The sequence below is a fragment of the Salminus brasiliensis genome, chromosome 24, assembly GCF_030463535.1.
Source record: "Salminus brasiliensis chromosome 24, fSalBra1.hap2, whole genome shotgun sequence".
NCBI classification, from domain to species: domain Eukaryota; kingdom Metazoa; phylum Chordata; class Actinopteri; order Characiformes; family Bryconidae; genus Salminus; species Salminus brasiliensis.
The window spans coordinates 26,333,875-26,349,058 of record NC_132901.1 but is presented as its reverse complement, the minus strand read 5'-3'; the positions used below and the strand labels follow the sequence as shown (position 1 = coordinate 26,349,058).

At 40.7% G+C, this 15,184-nt stretch overlaps 1 protein-coding gene across 1 annotated transcript; it reads right to left on the bottom strand.

Moving 5' to 3' along the window:
• Nucleotides 1–4,276: 4,276 nt before the first annotated feature.
• On the bottom strand, nucleotides 4,277–15,113 carry LOC140546921 (sulfotransferase 6B1-like). The gene is made up of 7 exons (XM_072670384.1): nucleotides 14,804–15,113; nucleotides 11,076–11,188; nucleotides 9,156–9,245; nucleotides 7,746–7,872; nucleotides 5,954–6,048; nucleotides 5,477–5,633; nucleotides 4,277–4,826 (listed from the first exon to the last, which is right to left on the bottom strand). The coding sequence occupies exons 1-7, from the start codon at nucleotides 15,081–15,083 to the stop codon at nucleotides 4,699–4,701; spliced, it is 990 nt and encodes a 329-aa protein (XP_072526485.1). The 5' UTR covers nucleotides 15,084–15,113; the 3' UTR covers nucleotides 4,277–4,698.
• Nucleotides 15,114–15,184: the final 71 nt, after the last annotated feature.

The window sequence follows — 15,184 nt, the reverse complement described above, 5'->3', positions numbered from 1 at the left end:
CCTTTGGGGTGTCAAAATAAGAGTCCCACCCACAGCAACGCCCCTCAGCGGAGGAGCTTAGGTTAAAAACATGTTTAATTAAATATATATATATATAAATATATATATATATATATATTTTCTATTATGTTATAATTGAATTTAATTTAAATGTTTTAATTTTTACATAATTTTAATGATAATTACAATTAATCGTCATGATTAGCAACCCATCGCTAGATGGCGATGTTAGGTCTATTAAAAAGGTGTTAGAATTTGTTTAATATTTATATATATATATATATATATATATATATATATATATATATATATATATATATATATATATATATACTTATTACTTACTATATACTATTTCTGTTTCTTTCTGTTTATATTGATATTTATAAGATTATGTATAGTTTATGTATAGTATGTATATATATATTTTCTATTATGTTTTAATTGAATTTAATTTAAAATTTTTAATTTTTAAATAATTTTAATGACTGCGTCTTACAATTAATCGTCATGATTAGCAACCCATCGCTAGATGGCGATGTTAGGTCTATTAAAAAGGTGTTAGAATTTGTTTAATATTTATATATATATATATATATATATATATATATATATATATGTATATATATATATATATATATATATATATATATATATATATATATATATATATATATATATATATATGTATATATATATAATATTATTTTATTAATAATTAACCCTGTGACCCAGTGTTCTACCCACCAAGCCTCTAGTCCTGTTGTACAAATACTGTTTACTTTAGTACACATACAACTCTACTGTACTCTTTAACTTCTTTTATATATATATATATATATATATATATATATATATATATATATATACTTATTACTTACTATATACTCATTCTGTTTCTTTCTGTTTATATTGATATTTATAAGCTTATGTATAGTTTATGTATAGTATGTATATATATATTTTTTCTATTATATTTTAAATTTGAATGACTGCGTCATGATTAGCGAACCATCACTAGATGGCGATGTTATATATAATAATAATAATAATAATTATTATTATTATTATTATTATTATTATTATATGCTTGTTTATAAAATATGAAATAATATTATAATAATATACAACAAAACTCTTATTTTTTTACATTTTCCCAGATTGGAAAGCCAGGCTCCAAGCGCAGGGTCAGCAATGCTACAGCATGCCTGGAGCAGAGAGAGTTAAAGGCCATGCTTGGCTTGAATGGCAGCTTATTGGAGCCAGGTAATGAACCCACAACCCTGTGACCCAGTGCTCTGTAAAATACAGTTTACACTGTTCAAATAATGTAGTACACATGCACATGCAACTCTACTGTACTTCTTATATATATATATATATATATATATATATATATATATATATATATATATATATATATATATATACTTATTACTTACTGTATACTCATTCTGTTTATATTGATATTTATAAGATTATGTCTGTAAATGGAGGAACGTTGTACGTTGTGTACAGTGTAACTGCTTGTTTCTGCTGGGCACATGATAATAAAGTCTTGAATCCTGAATCTTGAATCTATTCCATGTGCTTGAGTAATTGCATTTCATTAGTACAGTAAAAGGACAGGTTAAACTTGTTGTAAATGGTTGTAAACTATTTCCGGTTTCTCTTTCAGAATGAATGAATACTTTTAAAAGCATCTCCCGGAGCCGAAGTCTTCTGTTACCTGACAGGCAGTAATGCTAGAATCTGCCCTGTCCAGGTAAAAACGTCATGAAGATAAAAGACCCGTGAAGCGAATCTGACAATTACAGGCACATTTTCTGTGTTTCACTCACACTGTAAATCTGCAAGACACTCCTGACATCTGTGTGAGTGCTAATGCATCACTGTGAGGGTAGACTGGAGGCACCAAGGGCTGGAGTGAAAACACACCTTCTGGGTTATACACACCAGATGGAGCAGATCCCATTCCAAATGAGCAGAGCCTGCCTCTGGAAGTGTAATCAATCTGGAAGTAATGAAGTGTGGCCTGAACTGGTTGGTTTTCTGAAACTCTAGCTTGGTCTGTCCCAGACATCCTGTTATCTAGAACCTCCCAACGATTTCGTAATTTGATCTTGATACAAGTCTGTGGAGTTTGAGTCTGAGTCAAATCTTGAGTCTGTGGAGTTTGAGTCTGAGTCAAGTCTTGAGTCTGTGGAGTTTGAGTTTGAGTCAAGTCTTGAGTCTGTGGAGTTTGAGTCTGAGTCGAGATTCAAAGCCATGGGGATTGAGTCTGAGTCAAGTCTTGAGACTATGAGGCTTAAGTCTGAGTCGAGAATAAAGTCTAAGGGGTTTGAATCTTAGATCTGTGAGGCTTGAGTCTTAGATGAGAATCAAGTCTATGGAGTACAAGTCTGAGTCAAGTCTTGGGTCTGTGGGGTTTGAGTCTGAGTCAAATCTTGAGTCCGTGGGGCTTGAGTCTGAGTCAAATCTTAAGTCTGTGGGGCTTGAGTCTGAGTCAAATCTTAAGTCTGTGGGGCTTGAGTCTGAGTCAAATGTTGAGTCTGTGGGGCTTGAGTCTGAGTCAAGTCTTGAGTCTCTGGGGTTTGAGTATGCATAAAGTCTTCAGTCTGTGGAGTCTGAGTCAAATCTTGTGTCTGTGGGGTTTGAGTCTGAGTCAAATCTTGAGTCCGTGGGGCTTGAGTCGGAGTCAAATCTTAAGTCTGTGGGGCTTGAGTCTGAGTCAAGTGTTGAGTCTGTGGGGCTTGAGTCTGAGTCAAGTCTTGAGTCTGTGGGGTTTGAGTCTGAGTCAAATCTTAAGTCTGTGGGGCTTGAGTCTGAGTCAAGTCTTGAGTCTGTGGGGTTTGAGTCTGAGTCAAATCTTAAGTCTGTGGGGCTTGAGTCTGAGTCAAATGTTGAGTCTGTGGGGCTTGAGTCGGAGTCAAATCTTAAATCTGTGGGGCTTAAGTCGGAGTCAAATCTTAAGTCTGTGGGGCTTGAGTCTGAGTCAAATGTTGAGTCTGTGGGGTTTAAGTCTGAGTCAAATTTTAAGTCTGTGGGGCTTAAGTCTGAGTTGAGAATAAAGCCTGCAGGGTTTGAATCTTAATTCTGTAAGGTTTGAGTCTGAGACGAGAATCAAGTCTATGGAGTACAAGTCTGAGTCAAATCTTGAGTCTTGGGGGCTTGAGTCTGAGTTAAATCTTGAGTCGGTGGGGTTTGAGTCTGAGTCAATTCTTGAGTCTGAGTCAAATCTTGTGTCTGTGGGGCTTAAGTCCGAGTTGAGAATAAAGCCTGCAGGGTTTGAATCTTAATTCTGTAAGGTTTGAGTCTGAGACAAGAATCAAGTCTATGGGGTACAAGTCTGAGTCAAGTCTTAAGTCTGTGGTGTTTGAGTCTGAGTCAAGTCTTAAGTCTGTAAGGCTTGAGTCTGAGATGAGACTTAAGTCTACGGAGTTGGAGTTGGAGTCAAGAATCTATGTGTCTATGGGGTACAAGTCTGAGACGAGTCTTGGGTCTGTGGGGTTTGAGTCTGAGTCGAGTCTGAGTATACTGTTAACTGGCACATATTTCCAAAAAAACACACAAAACAGCCAGATGTTGTATTTGGTCACATGGCCGGCATACACATTAAATTTTATTAGAGGATAAGAAGCTAAAACAATGCAGTTGATGCGACAGGTATATTTTAATTACAGCTCCACACAAAAATCCATCAAATAACTAAAAGCTTCGTATAAACTAAACATAAGAGCGGTGTTAAAACTTCCATACGATTTCCCATTTCAGCAATGCCCTTGGATTCAAATGTCACCATTTAAAAAAATGCCCTGGAGAATTAATGAGTTTCCACACCAGCTGTAGAGCTCAATATCTGTCAATATACACAACAAACCCCAATCAGCCATAACATTAAAACCAGTGAAGAACACTGATGATCTGGTTCCAGTGGCTCCTGCCAAAGGGTCAGTTCTTGAAGATGTTGAAACAGGAAAATGGACAAGCGTAGATATCTGAGACACTTTGACAAGAACCAAACTGTGATGTTCTAGACAATGACCGGGTCAGAACATCTCCAGAACATCAGCAAGCAGATGTTGTGGGGTGTTTTTCTGGTAAGCAAACCGACCAAAAGTGCTCTGAGCAAGGATGACCGGTGAGGTAGCCCCGATAAGGTCATGGGCACCCAAGGCTCACTGATGCTCATGGAGGCTCCACCTCACATCATATAAGACTTATAAAGGATCTGCTGCTACCGTCTTGGTGGTGCCAGATACCGCAGGAGGCCTTGTGGAGTCCATGCCTCAGCGGCTTGGAGACGCTTTGGTGGTACGCTGTTTTGGGAACCCACTCAATATTATATAGGGGTGGTTTTAATGTTATGGCTGATGACGTTAGCCTAGCCTAAGAAATTCTTAAGAAATGGTCAGTAGAAATCCAGAAGGTCCAGAGCTTCTTTCAACTCTTTCAACTGTAAGTGGTTTGGAGATACAGGGTTTTGTTAGAATGACGTGTTATTCCATGGACGACCTTATTGTCCCGTCTTCTGCCTGTTAAACCGGTTTCGGCGTTGAACGTGCAGCTTTGGCATGTGGTTGAATGGTGTGACATTTAGCTCCTCCTCATTCGCCGCCTCTCGTATGGGAACCGCTCCCATTCGTTGATGTCCTTTATGTACTATTCCCTGGTGCTGTGATTCCTCCTGGCTTCTCCTCACTTGCAGTGCACATCGTACTGAAGCCTGGCCCCGAGTTCTGTCCCTTCAAGATGCTTCTTGAACGCAACGTCCATTTGCTCGCTCTGGGCCTCGCTGAAGTGGTTTCTCCAGTCCCCGATTTCACCTGACCCGGACAACACACATAACGTACGTCACCTTTTTGTGAGTAGGGAGTAAAACCGTATATACATCTGAACAGTTGTCCAAATATTTATGGACACGTCTTCTAATCAATGCATTCAGCTTCAATAGAATAAGACGACATGAACCGATTGGCACTGGGCCTAATGCTAGGCCAGGCGTGGGCTAGTAGAGGGGTATAAAGCCCCCCAGCATTGAGCTGTGGAGCAGTGGAGGAGCTGTGTTCTCTGGAATGATGGATGGTGGAGCTCCATCCAGTACTTTTGGATGGGATGAGGTGGGTGGTGATCAATCATCCAACATCCTGACCTCACTAATCATTGAATGCAATCAAATCCTCACAGCTATGCTCCTCCACAATCTAGTAGAAAGCCCTCTTCCCTGGACAGTAGAGACAGTCACTCCAAGTCTTTTTTTTAAGACTTTAGATTTCAGAAGATACAATAAATAAGCAGGTGTCCCAATACTTTTGCCATTGTCATTGTTTAAATCTGGCACCTGCCTCTTCATTTTTGGTGGATAACAACACAAATACTTACGATACTTAACACTTAAGCAGACCCACAGACTACTGACCGACGTCTTGGTCAGTATGAGGGCTAACAGAGTGTTAACCTGTCCGAGATGACCCACCTTTCCTGAAAAAGACGCTGCCCATCTGGCCGTGAGAATCCTTGGAGCCTTCTTTCATGGCGTTGAAGGTGCTCTCCTCAGCGATTGTCAGGATCTGAGCATCAGTTAAGCTGAAGCCAAAGAATTCGGCCACCCTCTGAACTCCTCCACTCAGGTCCTAAAGGATGGAGATACAGTAGACCAGCAGTGTTGTGAAAAAGTGCTTGCCCCCAGTCTGAAAGCCAGATCATATAGTGGACTGTAGCTGTAGCTACAGTCATAGCTTTCATAGCTTTGGTGTCCAAGCTGTCAATGATGCCATCTTCGGACCCATGGGAGAACAGCACAGCAGAGCCTATTGCTCTTCTCAAGTTCACCAAGAAACATGTAGACCAGGGGTGGGGCATACCAACTAAAGGGTTGTAAGCAGCTGCTGGAAGGAAGGAGGCCGTCGCCTCTTCACAGAACCCAGACTGAGAACCAGAGGAAAGGACAAACCTGCTTGAGCTCCTCAAAAGTGATGATCATCACGTTGGGGTCATCAATATATTTCTCCCAGGCCAGAGCGTGGTCAAAGTAGGAGCCCCATGGAACTGAGGAGAGAGTTAGGTGAGGCAGGTAAGACGTGGTGTGGGAGGAAGCTTGCCAGTATGAATACAATCATAATATCCTGTAATTATCATTTAAATGTAAATATAACTGTAACATTGTAGAAATAAAATAGTAAATGTAAATACATATTTTAATTAATTAATTTAATTAATTAATTAATTAATTAATTGTATTTTATAAGTTGTCTGCCTTCTGAATTATTATGAATATTAGTTATTAATAAAAATAATAATAAAGCTCTGTTTCTCATCCTGGACATATTTAAAAGCTATTAATTCTCAAATACAGCTTCTCATTTTCTTATTAATTAATATATAAGCTTAATAAATATAAAAGCTGCCCAGCAGTAGCATATCACACTCATTTTATACATTTCCCTGCAAATGATGATGTTGAAAACATCAATTTTGAGCTCTTTTAATATTTTCTCATTCCAGATTTGATCAATAACGATATTTATTAATAATCATTTAAATAACAAATAAATAAGTTGAGTTTTGGAGCAAGTGTGTTTTGAATTGGGGTTCTGTTTTGGACGTTTTACAGTGTAGAGGACATGTCTTCATATGTCTGGGTTCTACAGTCAAGTACAGTCGCAGTCCAAACTGTGGCCTGTTGAGACACATTTTCTGCTTCATTTGGTTTCTAATATTTGAAATTCAGCAAATAAATAAAACATTATGGAAAAGTTTCTCTTAAGTTCATTAAGTTAATTATTTAGAAAATCAACGAAACGTCTCAGTTAAGGAGGGATGTGCTGTTTAAACCCAGGTGAGCGAGTCAAGGTGACGATGGGAGGTCCTCAGGAGGAGCTAGGGCTGGGCAATATGGCGATATTTTATCGTATCGTGATACACAATGAGATTTATTACTACAGACAGCGTAAACAGACCACACACACACACACACACTTACAGTAAATACAGCTTCTTCAATTTAACATTCCAATGTGCTACTGGTTTTCGATTTCCCCTCCCATGTGCAATTTAATGCTTGATGTGCAATTATCTGTAAATAATCATTAATATTTATATTATATATATATATATATACTGTGTAAATTCAGGGTCTTGCTATGCCTTGAATGAATTTCCCCACTGTGGGACTAATTATCTTAATTAGACTTAATTACATTTACATTTCCGGCATTTAGCTGACGCTCTTATCCAGAGTGACTTACAAGGTGACTCGTATTACAGAGGTGGGCCAATGTAGTGTTAGGAGTCTTGCCCAGGGACTCTTATTGGTGTAGCACAGCAGCACAATCACCCAGACCAGGAATCGAACCCCAGTATTCCACATGTTGTGGTAGCTCACTGGCAGGTAGTGGTGTTATCCGTTTCGCCACACAAACCACAGAGAGTGGCGGTGTGTAATTACGGGAGAGGATCTGAATAGTAGTGTTGTTTTTAGTCTTGTGATAAATATCGTGTATCATTAAAAAAAGTCGTAAAATATCGTGATATAGTATTTTTACCATATCGCCCAGCCCTATGAGAAACCACCACTCTACTACCACCACACTATTCCTTAATGAATTTGGATAACGTTCCTGTATCATGATTGTGATGGTGTGAAAAACAGAGCTCATGATGATGGTAATAATAAGAATATTAATAGTATTAATAATAATAGCAGCAGTACATGTGCGAGTGCATGAATACGCCTGTCTTCGTACCTTCACCGCTCATAAAATCAGAGTAAAATTGGTCCCAGGACTCTGGAGTTGCCAAGACTGGATTCTTACTGGAGAAGTGATAAAAGGAGACCATTGTGTCTTTCGGGTTGCGGAAAACAACCAGCATCTGGAACAAAACAGTGAGATAGTTATGAATTTATTACTAAGCGAGTGTGTCAGAGTAGCGCTGTTGTTGCTTTTAATGGGTATGAATTCTTTATTCTACATTTTCACCCAATTATCTGAACTTTCTCCTCCTTACATTTTAAAAACAGCCTTGTTACTCCTATTTAATAATGCAAAAAAAAAAAAACGATTTGTGATTGGATGAGAAGTATAATCAGACTCCATTCTGACTCCCTATTGGTTTATAAGAGATCCATCACACCTGCACACGTCCCGTCACTCTCCAGCGAGCTCACAGCAGACTGTGTCTGTAGTCTAGTATGAAGACTGTGTCTGTGGCAGAGACTCAAGAGAGCTGCAGTGAAACGTCCCGACTGAGCCCCACATTTACACTCCAATAAAGCTTATTGATCACAGGCCTCTGAAGTCTGACTTTCTGCAGCTTTACAGAACTTCTAGACAACGACTCCTCATATTTTCCTCCATTAAGCTCATGTTGATGCTCAGTAGAGCACAGAGACGCTCCTTTAATAGAGCTGATATTACTGAAATGCTTCATTTTCAATGGGCAGATCTGCAGCTGAAACAGGAGCCTAGTGCAGCCCAACATTTTTAACATCAACATTTTAATAGATCATTCTCCTCATTATGGCTTTTAGAGAAATGGTTTTTTTTTTTTGGGGGGGGGGGGGGGGGGGTAGTGCACTATAGACCCCTGTGGCGCGGCCTAAGCTTTCAGCCTTTGTTTTCCTTCCATTACTTTTACTTTTCTACTTGAAGTCGTTCTGAAACCAGTACTTTTACACTTTTACTAGAGTAAAAAGCTTCAGTTGATACTTCAGCTTCTATAGAAGTCTGTTAAACCCTCGTATCTCCTCTCACTTCTACCTAAATGTGTAACGAATGTGAAGACTGTTGACACCTTTGCTATTGTAAAACACTAAAAACATGAAAAAAATACTGAAACATTGCCCTGCAATTTTATTTTACTGAGAGTGCAGCTCTCATTAGCACTGTTTTACTGCTCGGCACGCAGCGCTTCATAGGCCTGATGCAGCGCAGCTATAGCGTCAGCACCCCGGGCAAGGTGGACGTGCAGGCTGTGCAGGAAATGATCGTCATCTTGCAAAGCATGCTCTACTTGTTGCTTTTACTAGGGGGAAGTCAGAGTGGAAATTCTCTGAGCTTGCGTGAGAAGAAGCTCAGGGGTCACTGGAACACTGTAACCCCCCTGTTAAAGAACCTAGCCCTGCTTTTACCTCAAACAGACAAGTGAAAACAAACCTTGGTCTTCTTCTGGTAGAAGGAGGCTGGAATGTTGTCAGGGTGCATGTGGGTCCCCAGTAATCTCGGAGATGGGGCCTTCTGGAGGAACTGTGAAGGAACAGCACACACACATAATGAGCGGTGGTGGTGGTGGTGAGGGGTGGTTGAGGGTGGTGGTGTATACCCACGGACCAATCCTTCACAGCTCAGACAGCCTGGGTTTAATGTTCAAGTAGAGTTTAGAGTTCAAACGTGACCAAGGGGTGGTCATGAGTTCAAGCACACTGACATAAAACAAGGCTGTAACCTGGTCTGAAAGCTCCTTCCTTGTATTACTCAAGTTTGCAGACTTGGAAGTGCTGTAAACGTCTGATGTTCCATCATCCCCCATCTCTCGTCATCTATCTTTATGGGTTTCTGAGAGATCCCTCAGAGAGAATGACTGGAACTGACTAACAACATGGCTGTAGCTTAGCATAGTCTGAAAAACGAAGGCAACTAAAGGGGTCTGGGCTTGGGTGTAGATGTAGACTGTAAGTGTAAGTGGTCATCATCCGTACAAGCTGGGTTTATCAATCGATCATTTCTTCTAAGAGTTTAATTCAGTCTAATAAAAGCTGATATATGAGATCAATTCACCGTCCAAAAATGTCCCCGTCCAGTGATTTTGCCCCCAGATCGAATCAGAATCTCTTAATGCTGAGTATCATCTGATACCGATCCAATCTGATCTTTGTGTTTGTATAAATAATATAAATAATCCAGTCCTAGGGTTTAGATCAGACGAGCTGCTGATTAACGGGTTCAGTAAAATCTCTTTATTTTCAGTCTCAGATTCTATAATCAGACTTTCTGGACTGTCTGATTTAGTTTAGTCGAGACATCAAATCTTAAAATCACTGTTTTATAGTGTTTAATATCTTATAATCCAGTCTGATCTCCTCCCTGACCAATCAGCTCCCAGCTCCTTTACAACACTGCAGTCTGATCACTTCCTGTGTGTGTGTGTGTGTGAGTGTGTGTGTAGTGGTACACACTCTGGACTGATATCTGTGGTTGTTGTGAGTCTGCTGGTGTGTAATAACTGGTCTATAGTGGGTGAATGTGCTGTGTGTGTGATTGGGGTTTCTATAGTATGTGTATATTGTGTATAGTATTAGCATTAGCGTTAGCCTCCACTCGGTTCTGAATGGGTCCTGGTTTATAAACAGAGAAAGGCGAGTGAGCGGTCCTGCAGTTCTCCCGCTGGTAAAACAGAGCGTTTCAGTGAGAGTTTTATAAAGGGTCAGATATTATGGTCTGTTTTCAGGTTCCACTGTAAAATAGCTCCACACTGCAGAACCTCAACTCCTTTATTTACCTTCTGAGAACGTCCACACTGCTGCTGCTGCAGACGGCTGGGCTATAATGTCGGTGAATGGTGCCTGGAGGACACCAGATAGCGCTCTTAACACTGTGGTTAAAACAAAGACTCTTAACTGGATCGAGATTAAAATAGCAGGTGCCCGATCCATTAAACTGCACTGGATCTGAACATCCCCAGTTTATATATTTGTGTATATATATTATATATTTCATATAAAATGTCGAATAAAGGCTCTTTTTAAATGTTCCACACCCCTGAACATTTGCTTCTTTATAGAAACATTTACTGAAACTGGTTCCACAAGAGGGATCAGGTGTGACAACCTGCAGCCACACCGGCATAACAGCCCAGAGTGTTAAAGTCCTTGGTGGAGATTGGGTTTCAGTGAACAGTAGGCGAGGCACATCAGCTTATCTGATGCCTTTTACCTCATTTCGGGCTTTGTTCCTCTGCGGTTGGGGGAAGTCAGAAAGTCTTCACTTACAACATCCAGTGTGACTCAGCAGAGGGATGCAGTCGGACCTAGCAGCAGGAAACTCTTAGCCGGAAACCATTAGCCACGATCTTCCTACCTGCAGTGCCTCCGAACCGAAGAATTCCATCAGAGGGGGCATCTTGGATTCGACTTTAACGCCAGAAGCTGCAGACATGATTTTGCGCAGCACCGCCACCATCCAGTTGAAACCTGTAGCAGCGGAGAACCCTGGTCATTACACACAGCAGTCCGCTGTACCTCATATCTGCAGTGTTCTTGTACATGCTGGTCTGCTGGTATCATGCAATGTCACTAGGTGGTCTGCAAAACTGGCATCCCACAGTACCAGGCCTTGTCTTTGAATAATAATAATAATAATAATAATTAAAAAACAGTCATAGTCCTCCACAGTCAACTGCACATAGCATCAACAGGGTTCTTTTGGGGGTGGCTGCCCATAAAAAAAAGAGCTTGACATCTGTTACGGGTAAAGGGAGTGTGTGTCTGTACCACAGCAGGCCCCCATCTACCAGTGGAAAGGGGGAAGGTCAAACAGCTCTGTATCCCCTGTGTGGGCCCCACATGTGAGGGGCCCACTCCGGCTCGCCAGTGCAGAGAGGCCCCATGTTTAATTTGACATTCCCCCCTGGCTCTTATCTGTCATCTCCGCACTCCGAGCGAGACACAGTCAGCAACCCTCGCATACAGATCACATTCCTCCAGCTTGTACTCTAGCCCTGCATTTATAGAGAGGGTTTCAGTGCGAGGGCTTTCCAGGAACAGTCCCTCAAGCCTCAGATAACTCAAATCAAATGGCTTTACACAATCAGTCATTAGTAAAAGACACAGAAAATCAATAACATAAAAAAGTGAGCAGCCAAAGAGCACAGTGGCAAGGAGAACCTCCCTCAGAGCTGGAGGAAGAAACCTTGGGAGGAAGCAAGATTCACAAGGGGGACCCGACCCGTCCTCCTCTGATCAGAACTATTTATTAATTATTGATAAAAGTCACCAAACCATCTACACTGTTGAACTGCTCAGATCCTAATCATAATATATTAATCATGGTGTAGTAGAACCTAATATAGTCATGGCAGTGATGGTCAGAGTAATGATGGGTAATAGTGGCAGATCGTTAAGAGTCCATTTAGGTTTGAACATGGTCATTAGGCTGGTAGCAGTGGTAGGAGGGTGTGCAGCTGGTCTGGCATGGGTGGTGGTGGTGGGAGTGGGGCGGGCCTGGTTGTCAGACTGGTAAACTAAGCATAATATGCTAAATTTAGCACCATGAGATGTCCTTTTTACCTTGTTTTACATACAATGACATTATATATCATGTGAAAGTAGCCTTTACTACTACTAATAATAATAATAATTACAAAAATGAGAATTATATGCAATATTATTCAATAATATAAACTATATTAATAATAATATAGTTATTAATATTAGTAATATAAACAACATTACAGTATGCAATGAACTGAATAATAATGACATAAATAAACAGTTGCTTGCATAATTTGTAAATATAAATAAATAACCAACTAACTAAAGAAAAATACTTGAATAAATGTCCTGGTTTATTTATCATTCAGAATGAGTTTGGTGCAAAAGCGTGGCTCCTTGCAGAGAAACGTATCGACTCTCTTTACAGTGGTGGTGAATGGTACCAGGGGTCGTCACCTTGACAACATACAACACAAATATGGCCATTGTATTTACCAACCGCAGCACCTACACAAGTCTTCTGAGCTTCATGTGGATCATCATAATAATGCTGATTAATTAGTGGCAAATCTCAACAGCTATGTTGGCTTTAGGGGCTAATTCACTGTAGTAAGGAAGTAGAACTACTTCACTACTGTACTGTACAAGTACTGTATCTGTATCTACTGGAGGATTATTATTTCTCCTACTTCCACTTTTACTTCACTGCATATTCTGGATGAGTTTAATACTTTAACTCTATTACATTGTTTGTTTACGTGCTGCATCGTTACTCGCTTCAATTATAAAAACGGTACAAATCATTTAGATCATCCCCACATCATCACCTCCAGAGCGCTAGATGGCGCTGTCCTTGGGTTTGACAAAGCTGCCTCAGCATTGATCAGAACAGGCGATCAGGCCGTGAGCTGCTGCAGTGAGGACACTAACGCTAGAGCTCTGTCAGTCTATCTCCATCTTCACCTCCTGCAAATAGTCGTATGTGCCGAAAGGCCTGAGCTCTTTCAGCTGTAGTAGAGTTTACAGAGAGTGAAGCTCAGGGGTTTGAGCTGCTCCTCACTGGTTTTACAGATGAAGCTCTTGTATGTGGCGGGTCGAGTCAGAACTGTTCAGCTCTCTCTCTCTCTCTTTTGGGCGAGAGAGTTTGTTTAGAGAGTGAACTGAAGACTCGTGAAGCTCATGAACTCTGTCTTCTACAGTCCCGTCCTCCTACTACAGCCAGAGGAACTGAGACAAGCCTGAAGTCTGAGCATCTGAACTAATAGAAACACTGATACCCAAACTTTTGACTGCTTTCTGTAAGAACTGCAGAACTCAGTACTGTACTTTTACTGTCAGTACTTAAGCAGTACTTTTTAGAATACTAAACTACTTGCAGTACTTAAGTACAGAAATGTTGAGTACTTCAGTATTTCTACTTAAGTACGGAGCTTAAAGAACTTCTACTTCTGCTCAGGTCACTTTTTTAATAGAGCTCCTGTACTTTTACGGAAGTCCGGCTCTCTTGTACTTCCTACATGTCTGGGTAGAACTATAGATCTAACATTTGGTGAACTAACCTTCGGTGAGGGAGCTTTTAGAGGCTCTCAGGCGTCTGCTTTCATTCATCACCGCTGTGTTTACACCTGGTCACTTATATCTGGAGAAGATAGCCTGACTACCTGCCCAGTGTAAAGGCATGTGGCTGAAATCTTATCAGAACACAATCCACAGTCACATGAAGCAACCAGGTGTAAACGGGGTCCAAGTTTCTCGAGAACGGAGCGCTTCACCCCAAACCCAGTCTGAACGCCGCTCGGCCTTTCGTCATTCTTATTGCAACATCTGCACTTACTGTCCCATATAAATTCCACTGCTATCCATACATACATATAGAGGACCTGTACGTGCTATAAACTCTAGACACACACACACTTGTGTGTACACACACACACACACACACACTCATTCACTTTGCCTTTTACTTTTGAACTACATGTAAAATAATCCTTCATGTTAATGTTAATGAAGGCCTCCAAGGTTCACGACTGCTGGAGCGGTGGGTGTAGCGGGCATCACCACTGCCTTTCCTGTAGCGGCCTAGGGTTTGGGTTTTTCTGCTAGGCCTGTACACCGGGAGAGTCCTTGGGCAAGACTCCTAACTCTGCGTTGTCTTTGTGGACTTATTTTAATGATTAAAACAGTGTAATTAATAAACCATAAACATAGCAATGTGGATGCTAACAGGCTAACCTGCTAACTGTCTTTTAAGTCTTTAAAAGATTGAAATTGGACATTGAAAATATGCCATAATGAACAAAATTTACTAAATAAACTGATATCAGACAAAATACAGATACAGTGATAAACTGCAAACATATTAGTAATATTAATAATTATGTTTATTAATGTGCATATAATTATTTTCACATATAAGAAACTCTTAAAATGTATTTATAAGTATTCCACTGATCCCACTGTCAAATAAATGGCATATCTACATTATAAAAGCTCCAGATTTATGATAAAGTAGGTCTTTCTCCTGTATGTAAAGCCATTCACCATCCATACATCCTACAGAGCACTCCACTTCCCTACAGCTTGCTTTACACTTACCACACTTTGGATAGGCCACCAGCATTATATCATCCGCCCGGGCCTCTACGGTCTCCAGAGCTCTGAGGTTCTCCTCAGGGCTCATGATGATGGGATAGAGGACCCCTTTGTACCTGTAGAGCTTATCCTCCTCCTTCATGGTCTTGGACAGTTCCATCCTGGAGTGGATCCTGGCTTGCAAAGTGGAGTTCATGTTTGTACCCTGTCCTAAGGCTCCCAGAGTCTCCTGAGTCTGCGTCCCGGCTCCCTGCTCCATCTGTTTATGCAGCTGGAGGTCCATGGACTGTGCTCGCTCTCAAAGTGGGTGTGTGTGGGAGCCACGGCCTGGGCTGGTGGGTGTGTATATGCGTGTCGTAGGAGGAGGGGGAGGAAGGAGAAAGG

Excerpts from the sequence above, each read along its gene's own strand:
- LOC140546921 (XM_072670384.1), bottom strand. The coding sequence starts at position 15,083 with ATGGACCTCCAGCTGCATAAACAGATGGAGCAGGGAGCCGGGACGCAG. Across the intron at positions 7,873-9,155 it reads TCTACCAGAAGAAGACCAAG|ATGCTGGTTGTTTTCCGCAA; the intron begins GTTTGTTTTCAC and ends GTTTTGTTCCAG. Across the intron at positions 4,827-5,476 it reads CAGCGTCTTTTTCAGGAAAG|GTGAAATCGGGGACTGGAGA; the intron begins GTGGGTCATCTC and ends TGTCCGGGTCAG.